The 19,873-nt window shown below is 41.8% G+C and overlaps 1 protein-coding gene across 2 annotated transcripts in view; it reads right to left on the reverse strand.

The window, feature by feature from the left end:
* PRKCH (protein kinase C eta) overlaps positions 1-19,873 on the reverse strand; it is a 221,936-nt gene that overhangs the window by 82,078 nt on the left and 119,985 nt on the right. For both annotated transcript variants that reach the window (XM_005285871.4, XM_005285869.5), the window contains 7 exons: positions 14,291-14,441; positions 13,216-13,250; positions 11,897-11,985; positions 8,759-8,888; positions 7,261-7,388; positions 4,698-4,841; positions 2,518-2,691 (listed from right to left, as the gene is read on the reverse strand). In XM_005285871.4, coding sequence (XP_005285928.1) covers positions 2,518-2,691; positions 4,698-4,841; positions 7,261-7,388; positions 8,759-8,888; positions 11,897-11,985; positions 13,216-13,250; positions 14,291-14,441 — 851 coding nt within the window. The remainder of the gene's footprint in view (positions 1-2,517; positions 2,692-4,697; positions 4,842-7,260; positions 7,389-8,758; positions 8,889-11,896; positions 11,986-13,215; positions 13,251-14,290; positions 14,442-19,873) is intronic.

Consider the following 19,873-nt stretch of genomic DNA (forward strand, 5'->3'; position numbering starts at 1 on the left):
CAGTCGACTCTAAGATTGATAACAGAGCTGGGCCTTTTCAGGATTATTACTATTATTTATTATTTGTATTGCGGTCGCGCCTGGGCTCCCTAGTCATGGATCATGACCCCACTGTGCTAGGCGCTATACTGAAACAGACCAGAAAGACAGAAAATTGTCTACAGTAGACGCAAGGGTTCTTATCAAGAAATGAACTGCCTCTCTAATCGGCAGCAAAGCAGTTGTCTATGCTTTGCTCCTAACTTGGGGCAGTACAGTTTGTTTCACTGCACCCAAATATTATATAGGGGTCTAGATGATCAAATGGGGTCTGCGTCCATCAACATCCCCAATGCTTCTCTTGCCCATCCACCCTCAAAGCTTCAGGGTACTTCAGACACTTTTCCACAGTAAAGTCTCCATCACCCCAGAAAGCACTACTGCTGGCACAGCCTCATGTACATTTATGCTACAATTTATGCTTCTGATGCTCATCACTGTAATTTTCAAACAATGCAACTCTGTGATAAGGAATGGATTTAAAAAAAAAACTTGCTTTGGATCTTCGAAAGGGAGCTGTTGAGCATCCCCACCTCTCACTGGGGTCGGCCCCTATGTTTATTCCAGTTGTTAAATAGCCCTGCAGGGAAATGTCAAATGGGCACCCCAGAGGAGATGTGGGAGCTCAGCACTTCTCAGGATCAGGCTCTTCATTTCCTTTAAAATATGATAAGCCCTCAAAATGGGTAGTTATTTTAAGATTTCTAATGAGAGGCCTGGTACCTTATCAATTGTAATGTACGGCCCACGTTTTGAAAATTTCTATGACTAATGAATGACAATGTCATTTTAAAAACTTAAAGCAATTAAGCTTTATTAATGTAACTTCATGGAAAGAACAGAAATGAATACAGGAGGAAATTCACCCCTGTGCAGAGAGTGAACATAAAGACTATACATCACTTTAGCCCCACTAAGCCCTGTTTTGATCATTTAAATGTTGTCTGCACCTGAGTGAATGTCACCCCAGTCAACACGTCTCTCTGTTGTAGTAAAAGGACCCAATCGTGCTCTAAGAAACTAACATAAATCCTGTTATTGTGGGTTACAGCTGGCATGGCTGAGGACAGAATTTGGCCCAAGCACTACAAATCAAAATTACCCATGTTAATTTGAAATCTATTAATTTTTTAGCGTCTTTATTATTTTGTTTTAATTTATTACAGGTGCACAGATGTTTACCACTGCTATCAGGACAATCCTGATAACAAACCAATCTCTCTCAATTCGGGGGATTCTCCCGGGAAACATTTTAATTAAATAAAGTCACAGCAAAGTAGGGTAGCTGTTACTGGCAGAAAGTCCTGTCAAAGTAGATCTGAACTCTGGTAATATCGAACATCACCAGACCTTTCCAATCATATTTCTATGCAATCCATTAGTGAGGTTATTAACCTGGGCCCTTGCATCTTTGTGCTATGAAAACCAAAGGGAGATTCATCCAAGCCCCTCTGTACTTGTGACAGGGCTGATATATAAACCTTGTTTCCATTCAGGATAGGTTGCTTTGAAATACATAAACTCTAACAAAAATCTCTCCTCCATTATGTGGGAGTAGCTTCCCAGGGCTCCACCCCAAGCAGGCATGGTGCCTGAGCTCTCCAGCTGGCTGTCGCACCACTCAAATGAACACAAATACCACCAGTCAGGTTGCTGCCAGAGCGCACTCCTTCCCTGTTAGGGATTCACCAAGCAGCAGGGAAGTACGGGTGATTAAAGGATAATTTCTTCTATGGCCCTCTGAGGGAAAAGGCAGGCTCTATGAGATGTCAGGAGAAGACAGACTATTAATAGCTAGAAATGAGTTGTAGCAGTTTGAAAGAGCTTCAGTACCTAAGGTACTTGGATCTCCATAGGAAGGATGGTTTAGCTCATCCAACATACGTCCACATGTTGAAAGATGGCTATACTACATGGGGCTGGCCCAACGTCCACAAGTCAATGGGACTCTTTCCATTGACTTTAGTGAGCTTTTGATCAGATCCCGCACTAGCTAGGAAGATGGACAAGAGCCAACAGGTTTCCCCCCAATCCAAAATCTAATTCTTTGAGGTTGCAGAGTTGTGCTGTAATGTTCTCTAACCAGGATCTCTAGGTCCGAGATCCCTCACTGACCAGTTCAGAGGATTGTGTGGAGAAGGGAGGCTCAGAGTATGTCTGGGGGTTGGCACTGACACAGGCTCTGTTGCCAGGAAGGATGGCACAGCAGGTCTTCCCCATCATTGCAATTTTGTTAAGCAGTTCGGAACGAGGCAGGATTTTGCCAGGCAAATGGGGATGTTGATGTTAGAGGTGGAACCTTTGCCCTGCCCTCAACCCCATCAGTGGCATGGAGAAACTGCGACTACGGCAGGTTGTGAGGGAACTGTCCGCAGATGCTTTGCTATCCACTCAGCTCTGCTTATAGCAGGGGAGGACAAACACTCAGGAAGGCTACCCAGCGCACGCGGAGCAATGTGGAAGCTGCGCCATACTCACAGGAGTCTGAAAGCAGTAGAAAAGCTGGGTGAGGAATGGGTGGCTCCTGGCCAGGGACAGGATGCGCTTCTCTGTCATGGTGCATTCCACATCGTCATCCTGGAGAATAACATCCTTCTTCAGCACCTTCACGGCATACAGCTGGTCGGTCTCTTTTATTTTGGCAAGCATCACCTAAAGCAAAGCAAGAGAATGAACCATATGGGCTAAACCCTGCTCACTCCCACACAAGTATGGCAGGAGGACACAGGGGCCTCTCACACCACCTGGCAGGAGACGGAAGGCAGCATATCTTCACGGCACACAGTCGTGAAGTCCAGCCACTAACGAGGTAATTGTCAGCGGACATGGGTATGGCCACCAGTGTGGCCATCTAGCGACAAAGCTAGCTGGCATGCGTGCTGCCACGAGAGCAGGCCCTATCCAGCAGAAGTGGGCAAACAGGTTGCTCAGTGCTATAAGAGCAGCAAATCTCTCCAAGACCTGGTCAGTAGCATCCTTCCCAGTGCCAGCAGGAATCCTCTACCATAACACACACCAAGCCGTGCCTTCTATCCCACCTTCCTGCACAATCAGAGTTTGGCCCATTCACCAATTCTGACTGCACCATTTGCACATTGGCTTTGAGGCAAAAACTAGACACATGTTTTGCTGGTAGATGGACAGTGAGCTCTGAACCGCATTGAGCTCCTACACTATTACCTTGCATCATTTAAAAGAGAAGTTCATCTTCCCAAGGAAGTGCTGAACAAGATGAGCATTAATGCGGCAGCATACTTGCCATTTCTGTTATGCTCCCTTGCATGCAGAAATTATTCTTTTGGTTGTGGCCGTTTTCCCTTTTTGTTGTAGCCAGCGTTTCAATTTGTGGTTGGTTTTACATTCCCTTCCTCTTCTCTCCTCTCCTCCCTTCTATAGCTGGTCTGTGACGTTGCACTCCATAATGTTTTATGCAAATATGCTTATAAGTGTAAACATGATGTAACTGGAATATGCTTTATGCAAAAGGTCTCGTGTAAGGTACCATTACAAAGCTTATGATCTATCTCATAGAACTGGAAGGGACCGCGAAAGGTCATTGAGTCCAGCCCCCTGCCTTCATTAGCAGGACCAAATACTGATTTTGCTCCAGATCCCTAAGTGGCCCCCTCAAGGATTGAGCTCACAACCCTGGGTTTAGCAGGCCAATGCTCAAACCACTGGAATCCATCTTAAATCTAGTACTTTTCCATTTAGAAGGAGAGGTGGGGACCCAGAGAGACAAAGGATTCCTGCCTTGAGCCAAAGCTTTAAAAAGGGGGTGGAGCAGGACATAGGGGGCCCCAGTCATGAGAGAGCCCCTGCTTTTCACCTAAGATGCCTGCTGGAACTAACAAGGACTGTACCAGGGGAAAGGATTGGGCCCAAACTAGGAAGGAGTCTAGTCTGTGAAAGAAGCTTATTGGAACATCTCTGAGGGTGAGATTTACCAGTAATCAGTTTCTTAATGTATTAGGCTTAGACTTGTGTGTTTTGTTTTATTTTGCTTGATGACTTACTTTGTTCTGTCTATTACTTGAAACCACTTAATAAGACCACTTTTGTTTATTAATATACCCAGACTAAGTGATTAATACCTGGGGGAGCAAACAGCTGTGCATATATCTCTATCAGTGTTATGGAGGGCAGATTTAGGAGTTTACCCTGGATAAGCTTTATACAGAGTAAAACAGATTTATTTGTGGTTTGGATCCCATTGGGAACTGGGTGTCTGGGTGCTGGAGCTAGGTAACCTGCTGAGCAGTTTTTGGTTAAAGTCTGCAGCTTTGGGGGCGTGGACCAGACCCTGTGTCTGGGTTGCAGCAGACTAGCGTGTCTGGCTCAACAAGGCAGGGTTCTGCAGTCTCAAGCTGGCAGGGAAAACGGGCTCAGAGGTAAATTCAGCATTTCAGGTGACAGTCCCATGGGGGTCTCTGTGACCGAACCCGTCTCATAGTCTTTCTGCATACTATATGTATAATCACCCTGATATTCACACATGCTGAGCTCCCATGCAGCCCCCACTGATTTCCAGTCTTGTTTCTCCTGACAGGGATCTTACATTTTATTTGTTTTGGGAAGCACCTCATGTACTTGGGAGCCATTAAAATAACAAACAACAACACTACTATTTCACGAAGAGCCAGGAATAAAAAACTCACCTTCCCAAAACTGCCCTTTCCCAACACTCGGATGAAGGTTAAGTCTTTGATCCCGAATCTGCTTGCTGAACTTCCACTCACACTGTTGCCGTCGTTTGGACTTTCTTTTCCCTGGCGCCTCAGCGTGGACCTTGAAAGTAATTTCTGTGGAGGAAAATAACTGAGTTTGCCTAAAAATTGTGTCTCAACACGATACGCCGCAGGCATAATATCACCTCAGGCGTCATGTGCAACCACCCACCATCATCCATGGCCACAAAGAAACATAAGAACTGGTTCTTGCTCTGTGTTTTACCTTGTAAAGTCACTTTGCTAAACCTAACGGGCAAGCCTGACTGCCCTACTTTGGAAATGGGAGAGCTGAGTGATAGGTTGTATCTATATGTTGTGCAGATTATACAGAGGACATACTAGTAGTGCCTGCTTGCTCAAAGCACAGGCTGCCCCCACTGAAATCAATGGGTGCTTCAGGAGCTCTGTAATCAGGGAATAAATGGTTAACTCTATTACAGTTTGTGCTACAGACTGAAGGATGCTGATGAGAGGTTTGAAAATCCCTGTAGGCCTATTTTGCTATAAGCTTGATCCCAAGCCCACTGAAATCAATAGGGGCAAGATCCTCTATTTTCCCATTGATAGGCTGTGCAGATTTACATAATCTGAGGATCTGACTTGGGAATTTTTCCCTTGAATTCAGCGGGCTTTGGATCAGGTCCTTTGTAGCTGGAGAATCAGCATATTATTTGTCTGTCTTTTCCTCTACATCTCTTTCTTCTGCCTGTTCTCTCTTTCTTTCTTACCTTGGGTCTACATGAAGACAAAGTTGGTTTTATGCCTTATGCCAATATACATGCGTTAACTTCCTCTAGCTATATATTGAAATTTGTCATGTCTGATTATTTATTTTGTCACTTTTTTAATTTATTATTTTACCTTTTTATGTATTTTTTGAGAAATATTAGTCATCATAAAATTGAAACAACCCATTGTAAGTTGATATGTTACCAAGGCCCTACCAGATCGTCCAAAAAATTTACCATGGAGGTGAAATAGTTGAAGTAGAATATTACTGAAAAACTTTAAAGCTGATTTATTATCACAAAAGACAAGTCACATCAGGTTTGTCTTTCTTGCTCTTCTTGACGTAAACACATTTCTGATGCTATCATAAGTTGGGCTCTTTGCAAGATCACACACTGTTAGCATCACTAAGGCCAATGTACGCGTACTTGGCTCATGATGGATCAGAGGCGGTTTCTAAATCAGGGCTGACTTGTTTGAGTGCTCTCCTTCGGAAACTGAAGTCACTATGGAGATGAAAATCCTTAGAGCAACACAGGTCTGTGGGAAAACACTCTGCAGTTCTTTTTCATAAATCTTGTTTAATTTAACTGTAGTCACTTTTCCAAATATCTCGTTCTTAAAAAGATGAATTTCCTCTTCTATTAAATCTGTCAAGTAGCCTTTTGATAGTTCTTGAGCTTTTGTGATATTGGAATTGGCATAATTTATAGTTGGGTTCCAAATAAATGAAAACATGCTGTTGATTTTTGAAGCAGGTTCAGATCTTCTTGTATTTGTGTGGATAAGCGTGTCTACAGCAACATAAAAAATTTCAACCCTGAACTCAGTTTCTTGCTTTTCATGGTCGTACGTGGTGGTCCTTTCTTCACCATGGCGTGTTTTCCTCTTTCTGCTTCTTTTCTTCTTGAAATCTTGTTCAAGGCCCAGGTCCACTGCTACAAGTTTTGATTAGTCAAGAATCAGAGGCCAAGATTCTCCAAGGTGCTCCAGTCCCCTTAGGAGTGATTTCATCAGCCTTGATTCTTCATCTAGTGTAAGCTCAGAGACTTGAAGTAAACTCCGTAAAATGCCAATGGCTTGTTGAGTTTTAAACCAGAAAGTAGCCAGTAAAACAAATTTGAAAGACTTTAACCATTTAGACAAACATTCCACTTCGCTGCATAAGTCCATGGGCAAGTTAGGCATGTGTGTACTGTTTGCAGGACAGGGGCATTATACCCCTGGAAAGTTCTCACTATTATATGGCCTCTCAGCTGAAGGGACAGGGTCTGCTTTCCATATACTCCAATAAATAATAATATCTAGTTCTTATATAGCACTTCCCATCCATAGATGTCAAAGCACTGTACAAAAAAGGTGAGCACAATGACGTCCATTTTATAGATGGCTAAATCGAGACAGAGGGAGGTGCAGAGACTTGCCCAAGATCAGCCAGAAAAGCAGTAGCAGAGCTGGGAATAGAACCCAGGTTTCCTGAGTCCCTGTGTAGTGCTCTATTCTCTAGGCAACACTGGATTTTGCCACATTTTACATTGATCTAACAGGAAGAAACACACATCGAAACCTCTGCAATATAAGCTTGGAAACTGAACATACATTTTCCAGATGAGGTGTTTGCTGAATGTCACAGAACGAAAGGCAATTGGTCCAGTGCACCCCGCAATGCCCTTCATTCTAACCAAAGCCCTAACCAACTTCTCTTGTGCTTGTACAAATGACACGGCTGCAAACTCCGATAAAGAAAAGAGAAAAGTCTCACCGAATTTGGAGAAATATTTCCTGGCTGCAGGCCCATGCATGCCAAGGTTTTGGCCAATTCTGCTGCATTCACCCCACAGTTGGGTGCCACATTGGCTTGGCACCTAATATGTACATTCATTTTACACACTGAGGGAATGAAAAATAAAATCAAATGAACAATTGGAACAACGCTGAGAGAAAGGCTCAGAATGTTACTACTGAAAAATAACATGGACTAAAGGATTTCACTCCTGAAAATCTACATCATTGCCCTGATCCTGCGCTACTGAAGCCAAGGAGACTTTTGCCAAAGGGACTTGCAATGGAGGCAGGATTGGGGCTCCTATGAGAGAACAAGGCTATGAACAACAAGTGACAGTACGCCAAACTACCCAGTATGATGCAACATGGTCAGAGGTCCATTTGTGTACATGTATGAGCGTGGTGGGTATTAGGGGTATATGCAGTACTTTCAAGCTATGTCCACAGGTACAAATTAGCTCTAGAATGCCATGGAACTGAGTCTCTAAGGTGCCACAAGTACTCCTGTTCTTTTTATGGAACTTAGTGACACACTTCAACACCCAAAAAAGCTGGGTGTATAACTGATGTTTTAGTTTGCTGTGCAAACTGAAAATTTTAACAACATTAACAACGGACCAAAAAGTTGAAAAAAAAAATGTTTTGGGTTCAAAATATTTCATTTCGTTTTTGAACTTTTAAAAATGTTTTTTTTAATAAACTGAGGCAAATTTCTAAATTAAGTCATTTCAAATTTAAAAAATCCAAGCGTTTTGCTTCAAAAATGTTGAAGCTGAATTATTTTATTATTTTTATTTTTTTAAGGTTTATTTCAACCAAAACTATTCAGCTAATTTGAGATAAAACTGCAAAATGTTTTGGTCAATTTGAATCTGCATTTTTTTGGCCAAAAAAGGTCTAACATTTTTTGCCCAACTCTAGTTTACAACTATCTAGTTTCACATCCATATCATTCAGCAGAAAATTAAACTCACACAGACACAGAACGCTGGGGGAAATGAAGGCAAATGGAGATAGAGCATGTGTTACTTAAATGGCTTGACAATAACCGTCATCAAACAAAAACGAAATGCCAGAAAAGCTTTTGCAGTCAATTAATTGTGTGACAAAGAGCCATGTTAATCAACAAATATGGATGACTTTTCCCCGCTAATGTTTTTTGCACTACCTTGTTAGTATTCACTGCTTAAGCAAAGGCTCTCAGGTAAATAGCAACAGCAATGCTGGAAATAGTAATATCCATGAGCATTTTCAGCTATGTGAGTGAAAGAAAACTGAACAGAAATGCAAATTAGAATCCACTCTGCAGCCTGGAAAAACATCACTTTTGTATCCATGGACTAGAGAGGAATGTAATATTCTTCCAACAGCTTAAGCTAAAATATACAGGAAATTGTCCCCTCAGCTCTTTGATTTTCCACACATCCATAGACGTTTTCCTAAGAAAGCCTGAAGAAAGAATAAGGCTTGCTTACTTTTACACTGCAGTCCTTGTCGCATTATCCCCCACAGCAAAGAACCACAATGATCGCAGAAGGTTGGTACTTTGTAGTTGTGGATTCTAAACTTGTGAGGAATGTTGATTCCAAATCTTTGTTCAGAAACCTGAGAAGGAAACAAAAAGATAAACACAGGGTAGAAAAATCAGTACAGAGAGATAATTTTATTAATAAAAAGTACATTAATGTAAGAGCAGGGGAGTGAAGCAGGGGGTTGGTCTATATGACCTCCTGAGGTCTCTTCCAACCCTAATCTTCTATGATTAGGAACAACTGCAGAATTATTTTAAAAAATCCCAGTTCTGAAAGTGTCATCTCTGCTCTCCACTGCAGTGTAATTTATCGAATGGTAATGCTGCAATGCATTGACTGAGCTCTAATCAGCAATCCACCCGCTCTGGCAGATTTTTTGACATGCCTTGTAAGTAGAACAAAGTAGATTTTACAAAGGATTCATTAGCTAATTTCAAATTCTTACAATGAACTTGGAATGATTAAATCTAGATGGGACTTGTATTTGCCTCATCACAAACCTAACTATGAAACCATTTAAGTACTGAATACAAATTAGTGCTAACTATAGGAGTTTGTTACTAACTAATCAGCATTAAAATGTTAAATTTATGTGTCACCTGCAAAAATACAATTCTTTAAAAATGGTGAATCGCTGTATCATTTTTAGTACATGGCATCGGTTTTCCCAGGCCTTCCAAAATTCCTCATTCTCTTTTTCCCCCCCATTTCTTATCAATGTTTATTTCCATTTTGGATCCTGATTTATCTCCACTTCTCTCCCCCCCCACACACACACATCTGGGGTTATCCCTCTTTTCCAGTGTGAACTATTTAGATCACAAATGCAGAATCAGAAAACTACTGGACAATGGACAACTATTGAACAAATGGATCCTATTTTATTTTGTGCCTCAACATTTCAGCCCTGGCAGATTGTAAGGTGAATCCATATCTTAAGTAATTAAAAATATAGGTGCTAATGGAACAACAGGTTTCAAGTCAATTATACTTCTTGAACTTTCTCTCTCTCTTTTTAAGAACTTAGGTCTTTTTTCGTTAAAGTGATTAATTGCCATCTTGAGAGAGTCGGTATTTGACTGATGTTTTAGGATTCGTGAAGAGCCATTTTAAAGTTTAGCTCAACGGTTCTGGTAAGAAATAGTGAGCAATGGCATCTGTTCGCATGTTCTAGAAAGAACATTATTGGTTACAATACACCTTTTGTGGTGTAGATTTACTCCATGACTAGTAATATTCCTCATGGATCTTGGTCCTGGATGGATACTATAGAAACACAGGACATAGGATGGGAAGTGATCATCTGGGTCAGAGTCCAGTCGCCTGCCGTCGCAGGCAACCCTGTCATATAATCCCATTCATAAATTTATCAAGCTCCACCTTAAAATTAGTTAGGTTGTTTGTCTTTACTACTCCTATTCAGAGGATTGTTCCAGAGCCTCCCTCCTCTGATGGTTTGGAACCTTTTTCTAGTTTCCAGCCTAACTTTACCCCGGGACAGTTTATACCCATTTGTTCTTGTCCCAACATCGTCCTTTAGGTGAAACAGCTCTTCTCCCTCCCTGGTGTTTATGCCCTGATGTATTTATAAAGCGCAATCATATCCCTTCCCAGGCTTCATGTCGCTAGGTTAAACACACCAAGCTATTTTATTCTTCTCTTGAAAGAAAGATAGGGTCTATGAGGGGAGGGATAGATCAGTGGTTTGAGCATTGGCCTGCTAAACCCAGGGTTGTGAGTTCAATCCTTGAGGGAGCCACTTGGAGGATCTGGGGCAAAATAAGTACTTGGTCCTGCTAGTGAAGGCAGGGGGCTGGACTCGATGACCTTTCAAGGTCCCTTCCAGTTCTAGGAGATGGGATATCTCCATTAATTATTATTATTATTATTATATAATTCCCCTAATTCCCCTAGCAGCCCTTCTCTGAACTTCTTCTGGTTTTATCATGGACTGGGACATAGGCGGTCTGAACCAGTGGTGAGGGCCGGGGCATGGCCTAGTGGGTAGAGCTGAAGCTCGGCCTAGTGGTTGGAGCCAGGAACAGGAACCGGGAGTCAGAGCCGGGAGCCGAACAAGGGCACAGGGCTGGCAGACTGGAACTGGACAGGAACATGGCATGAACAGGTCTAGAGCGAGGCTGGAAACAAGCAGGTGATTGCAGCTGTGGGTGTAAATGTTCAGCAGCATGCAATCTGCTGCTGAGCTTAAATGCAGACCTGTAAGCTCCTTGCAGCCAATCGGGGGGCCAGCCAATCAGGGGATGCTGCCACAACCCAAGATGAGCCGGCTAGCACTAGGCTCAGCTGAGGGAAATTGGGCCTAGAGTTCTTGACAGTTTTGAATTAATCTTTCTTGGACATGGGTAACCAGAATTGTACCTAGTATTCCAGATGAAGTCTTACCAGCACTTTGTACAATGGCAGAAGTACTTCCCAATTTCTAGGGGAAATACCTCACCTGATACATTCTAAATATTATCAAGCTCTAGGAATGAGCCATACAATTCACCAAACAGTCACATCCTTACCTAAAAGTGTGCCAAACAGAGCAAAAACTATGGAAGAAGGAAGAATTAATAATAATAAAAGATCAAGAGGTGATTTGATTATGGTGTACAAGTTCTTTCTTTGGGGGGAGAGGTGGAGAACAGCTATTAAGGGGCTCTTTAATCACGCAAAGAAAAGTGTAACGAGGTGTCCAAGCCAGAAAAATTCAAACTAGAAATAAGACAATTATTTAAAAGTGAGGGTGATTAATCATTGGAACAAACTGCCAAGGGGAGTGGTAGATTCTCCAGCTCTGAAAGTCTTCAGATCAAGACTGGATGCAAACAAAATAGGCTTTAGTCAAACACAAATTATTGGGCTCAACAGAAGATGAAATTCTATGGCTTCTGTTATGCAGTAGGTTATACCATATGATCTAAATGGTCACTTCTGGCCTTAAAAAAATCTATGAATGTGTGAATGGAGATAAGAAGCCAAAGAAGAATAAATTCCATTATTTTGCAACCACTACCACCCATACAAACCTGAAGATTCAGGAAGTCCTATAATCCAAGTAACCAACTTTGACTTTACCTTGGTGTCTGTCTTGTTAATATTGTTTTGGCACGTGCAGGCTGTAACAATTAGATGATGGCAACGCTTGTGTACAACACAGGTGCATACTAGGAAACAAAAGAAGCATATTGAACTTTATCAAAAAAACTAAAAATGTATCAAACAATAAACTGGGCTTTGCTACAGTCCATTTAAATCATCAGCAGATAATGGAACGATAGAAGAAATGTACATCCTAGCTGAGATTTTCAAAGCTGCCTAAAGGATTTGGAAATCCAGTTTCCATTAATTTTAACAGAAATTGGATTCCCAAATCCTCTAAGAAGCTTCGAAAATCTCAGCCTATATAAATATCAGGAGATACATTCAGAAACGTCAGTGCAATCCAAACATGACTAACAATGAACTAAATCAATATGATCAATGAAATCTTCCAATGAAGACTATTACATGTGATGCAAACAAAGGCCATAGAGGACATTGCTTTGATAAATTTAAGACCCCAGACACAGTCCAAGGCAGTGCCTCCAAGAAGGCCAAATGTAACTCACTGGTGAGAACCCCCAGCACCTTACACGAGCTGGCACTCGCAAGGGCCTAGCAGTATGTGAACCCTTTCTTTTTGTTGAGCGTAGGCAGAAGACATTTGGTTTATCTGCAGTTCAGGTCCATGTGAACACACTGGCGTCCCAGCACGCCCCGTAAGAGCCAAGTTTCATTATTAGACTTACAAAAAGACCATTCCTGCAGAAAGCCAACTTAGTCATATTGCATAGCACTCTAGTGCAAAGGCACAGGGAAAGGGAGAGGCCAAGACAAACTGATGAGAATTCATTAAACAAGAAAAAAATACTGTAAAAATCAATTCAGCATATTACTTGGCATTAGGCAAAAATAGTAGGTCAAACCACAGAGTTTCCCGTTGAAATAATTTCTCTAATGTCAATTGGTTTTAATTGCATCGTTAAAGGAATTATTGCAGGGAAAAGCCATCCACCCAGGGGCCTGTAGACTGCATGGCTAATGAAGGCTGGGCACTATGTTGAGATGACACAGGTCCCAAACTGACAGTGAGCTACAAGGGGCTCTACTGACTTCAGTGGGGCTCAATGAAGTGGCAGGAGTCCACCCCCATGGAGCACAGGATTGGGGCCATAGCGTGAGGATGCTCCTGCGTGCATATGTATGAGCGTGCTCTCATGCAGCCAGCCTGCTAGCTGCTAATTCACACCTTCTTTGTTGGCTCAAATGTGCAGACAGCATGGCCCTGCTGGAAGGAGATGCAGCTCAGTGTTGGAATATTCTATAATATACGGTATATGGATATAACACTTTACCTTGGCACTGGTATCCCTGCTTCCCAAATACTCCCCTGTTCAAAACAAAACATGGAACGTGATTCACAATCACAAACCAAAACAGTTTGACAGTAGTTTCATGAGGGCAAAACTGAAATAGAGCCCAAGCATTCTAATTTCCAAAGCAAACAGCCAGTGGTGACAAGAAGACAGAGAGCTGGCTATGATTCAGTACATGCAACAAAGGGATAAGGAAGCCTACCCTGTGAGCCGAAGCCTATCAAAATGCATCTTTCTTTCCACATTAATCTCTCACTGTATTTCCTTAGGTATTCTACATTACTCTAAACAAAACAATTATTAGATGGACCAGATTACATGAGCTCCATAATTACCTCCGAAGGCCCTATGTTCCACATGGAACAGAGAGACATAACAGAGTGGGAAATAATTACCTCTCCCTCTGCCCATGCTCCTCTCAACCATCTCAGTTTAATGGATTGTTACCCCCTACTCTTTCGACCCATTTTAGCTCCACATCTATTAAGGTGCTCTTTATGCCTTGAATGGTTTTCGTCTCCTCATCCACCCAGCTCTCTCTCGCTCCTCCTTCAAACCCACTTCTGCAAACAGCCCTTCCTGCTTTCTTCTCACCATCAATAATTCCCACAGCATCAATTGAACTGCTGTACAGGGTCTTGTATAACCATTTGTCTTGTATAACTCAGGCTGTAAGCTCTGCTCCTTAATCGACATTTGTAAAGCACCATGTAACTAATTCAGTATTGCTTGCTGCATGGGGGCATACCTGCTAGAAGGAGTGTAAAGGTACGGTTATGGGCTTGTCTACACGGTCACTTAGCACATGGTAAACTGGGGTGTAAATCTACACTGCACTAGCTTGCTGTGTACAAACTCACAGCATGGACCCTGCACTAAAAGTTCCATAGTGCACTTTGACCTACTGCTGCAGTAGTGGGGTTCACATGGAGACTTAGTGTGCATCAGACTAGTGAGCTGTACAGTCACAACCTACGATGACGTGCACTCTCCATGTGCACAAACCCTCAGGGGAAGGAAAGGCCCAGGTGGCTGTTTTTTAAGTTATTCTTACCAGATAAACTCCTTGCAATGGGAGCAGTATGTTGGTTGTCGCAAATACGTAGCCATAAATTTGTGCCCGTTGACTTGATGTACTCTTCTTCGCATAGCCCTCTGGCGTTTCCGAGTAAAATTTTTAAAAATTCTCTCTCTCTGGAGGGTTCCTATACAGAAAAAAATACAACATAAAAATTAAATTTATGTTTATCTATAGAACAGGGAGAATAATTATTATTGTATATAATGCTTTTGATCTATATATCTCAGAGCACTGTACAAGGTTATCAATCATTATAACCCCAATTTAAAGACAGGGAAACTGCAGAGAGAGAAATTATTTGTGCCAGGTCACAGAACAAGACAATGGCAAAGAGTGGAATTGAACCCTCATCTCCAGAGTCCCAGTCCAGCATCCTATCCACTAGATCATAATTGTCACTTGCTCAATGAATGCTATTTATCTCACCTTTGGTACTCTCATGCTACATCTAAGCATCACTCTTTGGGGGATTTTTTCCTTTAAGTATTAAACAAAACATAAAGGCCTATATTTTTAGAAGCGATCGGTGGTTTTAGGGGACTCAACTTTCTGGTGCCCACCTGGCGGTCTCTTAAAGGAGCCTGGTTTATCAGAGGCTTGGCATTTAGCACTTTCTGAAAATAAGGCCCTTTTAAATTATCTCAGTTTGTGCACACAAACTGAATTACCCCAAATCATTAGTCAATTTAAAAAAAATTGGACTAATTTAGCCATATAAAAATATCTTCCTGCAAAGTTAAAGTTATGCAAAACATGAACTAAGTCATTTCTAAAGCACATAACTACTGTCTATATCAATAAAGCCATTCACACATATTAACGGATATCTAACATAAAATCATAGTGATCTTGCATTTTCCTGTATACAGAGCATTTTTCATCCAGAACGACCCCAGCACTGACCAGGTTTGACCTTGCTTAGCTTCTCAGATCAAAGGCAGTAAACATTTGCATCAGATAAAAGACATGAACATTGCAATGAACAGGCCAGTGTAGGTGTACTGCTGCCCTCTACTGGATGGAATCAGAGCTGATCAACTGTGTATCGCGTGACATGTACTGTAGAATGCTAATGGAGAGTCTCCTCTAGTGAAAGTGCTCAGGGCCCAGGCCTTGGGATAGGAGATTAAAGGTTCTATTCAAGTTGATGCCAGGAAGTTCTGCGTGCCATGGTGTTCAGCACAGTCATAACTCAGGAGACTGTAGAGTTGCAGACTCTTTCTCCGATTAGCTTATCATCGACACCACTTCCCCAAATCATATCTGAAAGTGTTGCTACTAGTACCAGAGGTGATGCATGGGGGTAGGGTATGCGGGGTCACGTGCCCTACTCTTCTCCCCCACACCCCCAATTTGCTGCTTGACTTATATTGAGCATGCTCAGTAACACCTGCTGAAGCCGCTGCCCTCACTCTGTCCCCCCCCCCCCCCGCACTATTGGCAGGTATGGGTCATCTCTGTCTACTACTGTAATAACCACCACATTTACCTCCTAAGAATGGCCTGACAGAATGTACCCATGTCCACACCCTACACGCTACTGTTATTATCTTTGTACAAGGTATATCTCATAAGGTATTCAAAAAATCGTAATTTGCTGGGCAATATTGTGATAAAATGTGTGTGGCAATACTGTATGTGAAGTTATAAGATTTCCCCGTATGATGTTATTAACACATTTCAAACATGTGGCAAACTGGTCTGCCTGCACGTAAGCAGTAAACACAGTTATCAAGCAGGAAGGGAGACAAAGGAAGTTCAAACTGGTGGCAAAACCAGCAGGAAACATCCTTACATATAGATACTCTGTCTCCTGAATCTCAGCTAGAAATGTTTTCCAAGTGGGGGACTGACACTGTTAAAAGGAGGAATAAACACCCCAAGGCACCCTATCCCCCCCTGCCTTCCTCCGTCAATTCACTGCTTGAGAAGGGACAAAGGGAGCAGCCATTAAACAGAAAAGGGGTCCTGGCCTAAGAAGTTGGGCTAGTCAGACTATTGAAAGCATGTGGTGAGAAAACTTTGCTTTGAATTTAACACCGTTTGTTAAGTTAGGCCCTAGTTGTGTTTTCTCTTTATTTTTCTTGTAACCATTTCTGACTTTTATGCCTCATTACTTGGATTCACTTAAAATCTCTCTCTTTGTATTAATAAACTGGTTTTACTGTTTTATCTAATCCAGTGGGTCTAAACTGAAGTGTGTAAAGAACTATTTGAAATAATAAGTTGGCATATTATTATCTTAAAGAAATAACAGACTTAACACACTTGTATCATCCAGGAGAGGGTGGGCAGTACAGGACATATACTTCTGAGGGAAATCTAAGACTGGGAGTGAGTTGGGGTCACTCTGTACTATAAACAAGGCTGGTAAGAGCCAAAACGTGGCTGGTTGGCTGCAGCACACACACAGACACAGAGCTGGGAGTGACTTGCATGCTGAAGGCCATTGTGAGCAGTCCAGGCGGGAGGCTACAACAGCAAAGCAGTATGAAGGGCACTTCAGGTTAGAGGGCAGGGGCGAGACAGATCCCCGTTAGTCGGGATTGTATCCTGGGTATGTCACAAACAGGTTAAAACGTTTTCCCTTTTTTCAACCAGCTCTGCCCATTAAACATTTTTTTAAACAACAAAAAATGCTGCCAACTTGATCAAGACTTGAGAGGAAAGAGTTAAACGTCGCAAGCATATTTCATGGTCCTTTCTGCAGGAACAGAGATAAAGAAAGTCATGCTATCAGTGCTGCAGTCAACCATTTCAAAGGGACTCCAACCATATGATACACTCCAGTCTCTTTGAATTCTTGCTGTATAGCTTAAGAAGGAAAACTATCAGTAAAGCTCAGATTTTTTTTCTGCTGGATACTTCAGTCTTTTATACACATGCTTCCTGTCACTTGCACAAACTGGAAATTTCACACCTGATGACATAACTAGGACACTGAAGACTGCTTGTGTTTCAAGATAGCTTGAATTTATTTTTAAGATGAAAACACACCATAAATTGGGATCTGCCCATTAGACAAAGCAGGGATGTGGTATGTATGATCCAAGAACTTAAAAGAAACTTGCTTTCTTTATAGCCAGTCTTCTAGCTAACGTAAAGGATATTGCTCAGAAAGACATAAGGAAATCATCCCAAAACATGCTTAACTCCCATTGAAGTCAATGGGGCTCAACACAGGAATTGTCTCACTGAATGGGACCCATGGTCCATCTAATCCAGTATCCTTTCCCCAACAGTGACCAATATCAGATGTTTCAGAGGAAGCCGTAAGTACCCTGCATCAGGCAGAGGTTGGATAATCTGCCTCTGACATTAAGTCTCACTTTGATTTCTAACAACTGGTTTAAGACCTGAAGCACAAGGTTTACTATCCCTTCCAAATGTTTTATCATTATTAATCCGGGTGACTCTGGATATTCTTGATCTCCATACAAGTCTCCAATCCCCTTCTGAATTCTCCTAAATCCTCGGCCTCAGTGACTTCTTGTGGTAATGAATTCCACAGTTTAATTATACATTGTGTGAAAAAATATATTTTTATAATTTTTTAGTTTGTCATTTTCTAATTTAGTTGACTATACCCTTGTTCTTGTATTAAGCACATGCTTAAGCGCTTTCCTCAACCACAGCGCCCCTCCCTCCCCCCCCCCCCCCAAAAAAAAAACAGCAAGGAAAGTATCCTGCATCAGAGTTTCAGGACTGATAATGCAACTCCTGGGCATTGAAAGTGAATTGAAGAGAAAAGACTAATGTTTATAAGTGTCCCTGTTTATTCAATGCATAGTTAAATGGACTAAAGAATAATTTCAATGTACAGCTTGCTTTGCATGAGTTGTTCCACTGGGAAATCCAGCAGATCCTGCCCTTCACATTTTGTCACTCATGTTTGCCAGAACTTAAGAGAATGTGTCTTTAATTTATCATGTGTATTTCCTAATTTCCTTTTGGCTCTCCTCAGGGATCTGCACAGAGAAAATGCTCCCCTGTGCCATCCCAATTTGTAAGCATCTGATGTGTAACGACACACAATCAAGTTCTTTGCAAAAAGAAACATAACTATTTAGAAGTCAAACTCATTAATCCCATTTACTGGGATTCAGCTGTGCATTCATGAGCTTTGCCTGGTTATTTTAGAGAGGCTGCACTTTGGAATCATCTATCTAAGTCAGGCAAGTTAAGCTCTTCTTTGTTTTCCTACAAAATATCATCCCACTTGCGGGTGCTAAAGTTTCAACACCTACTCACAGCATCGACTATATTTTTAAAGCATTTCATGGGCGTGATTAAATCCGTGTATGGCATTTTGATGCTTTGAACAGTTCTTCAAACCCCACTAAGGGGCTTTTCTGTGGTTACCCGTTCATAACTGCTTTAGCTCAGAACCAGTACACTCATGAATCTATGAGTTATTCCTTTATGCCGTTTGGGCCCTTTGATCCTGGGAATAGGTCATTTGTAGACAAGGTCACCTCACCAGGGCGACCCTACTCAGGTCTAGAGGTGCTCATTTCATTCCCCTCCTCCCATTTCCAAGGAAACCCACTCAACAAACAGTTCGTTCTTGTCTTAGCCCACTGTTTCAGAGAGTTCTCTGAAGCTCATAATGGTTCCTTAGGTTTGTATTAGTCATGTCTTCTAGATAAATTACATACAATCCCACCATAATACAAACACTTGCATTTTTCATACAGTGAGCTCCTCAGATGCTTACTTCAACAAGGTTTGTCCAAGATATTGAGGAAATTGCCATATTTGTTACACTCAGCCGCTCTTAAATCTGGCCCAAATTTATTTTAAAAATATGTTTGAATACACTAATTTTCCCTTCCAGTTCAAAGTACCTCCTTCCCCACAACCAACTTCCATCAAGATGGCAAAATCCCAGCAAATAGCCACTGTGTCTGCCGATGTATCCATCCTTCCAGAGACTGTACATGGAAGGAATAAGAGAGCATAAGAGTCTTTCTTGGTTGACACAGGGGGCTGATGTAGTAGCCCCACTTGTCTATAATTACAAATAAAAAGTAATTTATAGTAATATCTAGAAAAACTCACACTGTATTCTGGCCAGTTTCCCATAGAATCTCTCCTCCCACACCCACCCACTTCCCCATGTAACGTTTTACAAAACAAAGCAAAAAAGTCACGATTTGAAAAACTCCAGATTACTTTAGGACTTATAAACTTTTAAAAAAAACCCAACCTCTGGTAATGCAACTAGCAGTACGGTCCAAATTCTGCCATCATATACACGCAAGCAACTCCCCAATGAAGTCAAAGGGAGTGGCCAGTACTGTGCTGATGGCTAAATTCAGCCCTCTATAATAACAGGGTGCTTACTGTGCTTGATTATTTGTAAAACTAACTACAGAGATGAATACTAAGTATACTAATACTTCCCCTTTCCCTCTCTCCAGACATGCCCAGCACACATTCACCTCAGTGGAAATGATGCATGCTGAGGAACAGAGAATAAATAAACCACTAAGTCATTTGAGGATATTTGTATGTAATGGCATGCTATTCACCCTATCAGCAGTGTAATGATAC

The sequence above is a fragment of the Chrysemys picta genome, chromosome 4 (genome assembly GCF_011386835.1).
Source record: "Chrysemys picta bellii isolate R12L10 chromosome 4, ASM1138683v2, whole genome shotgun sequence".
NCBI classification, from domain to species: Eukaryota; Metazoa; Chordata; order Testudines; family Emydidae; genus Chrysemys; species Chrysemys picta.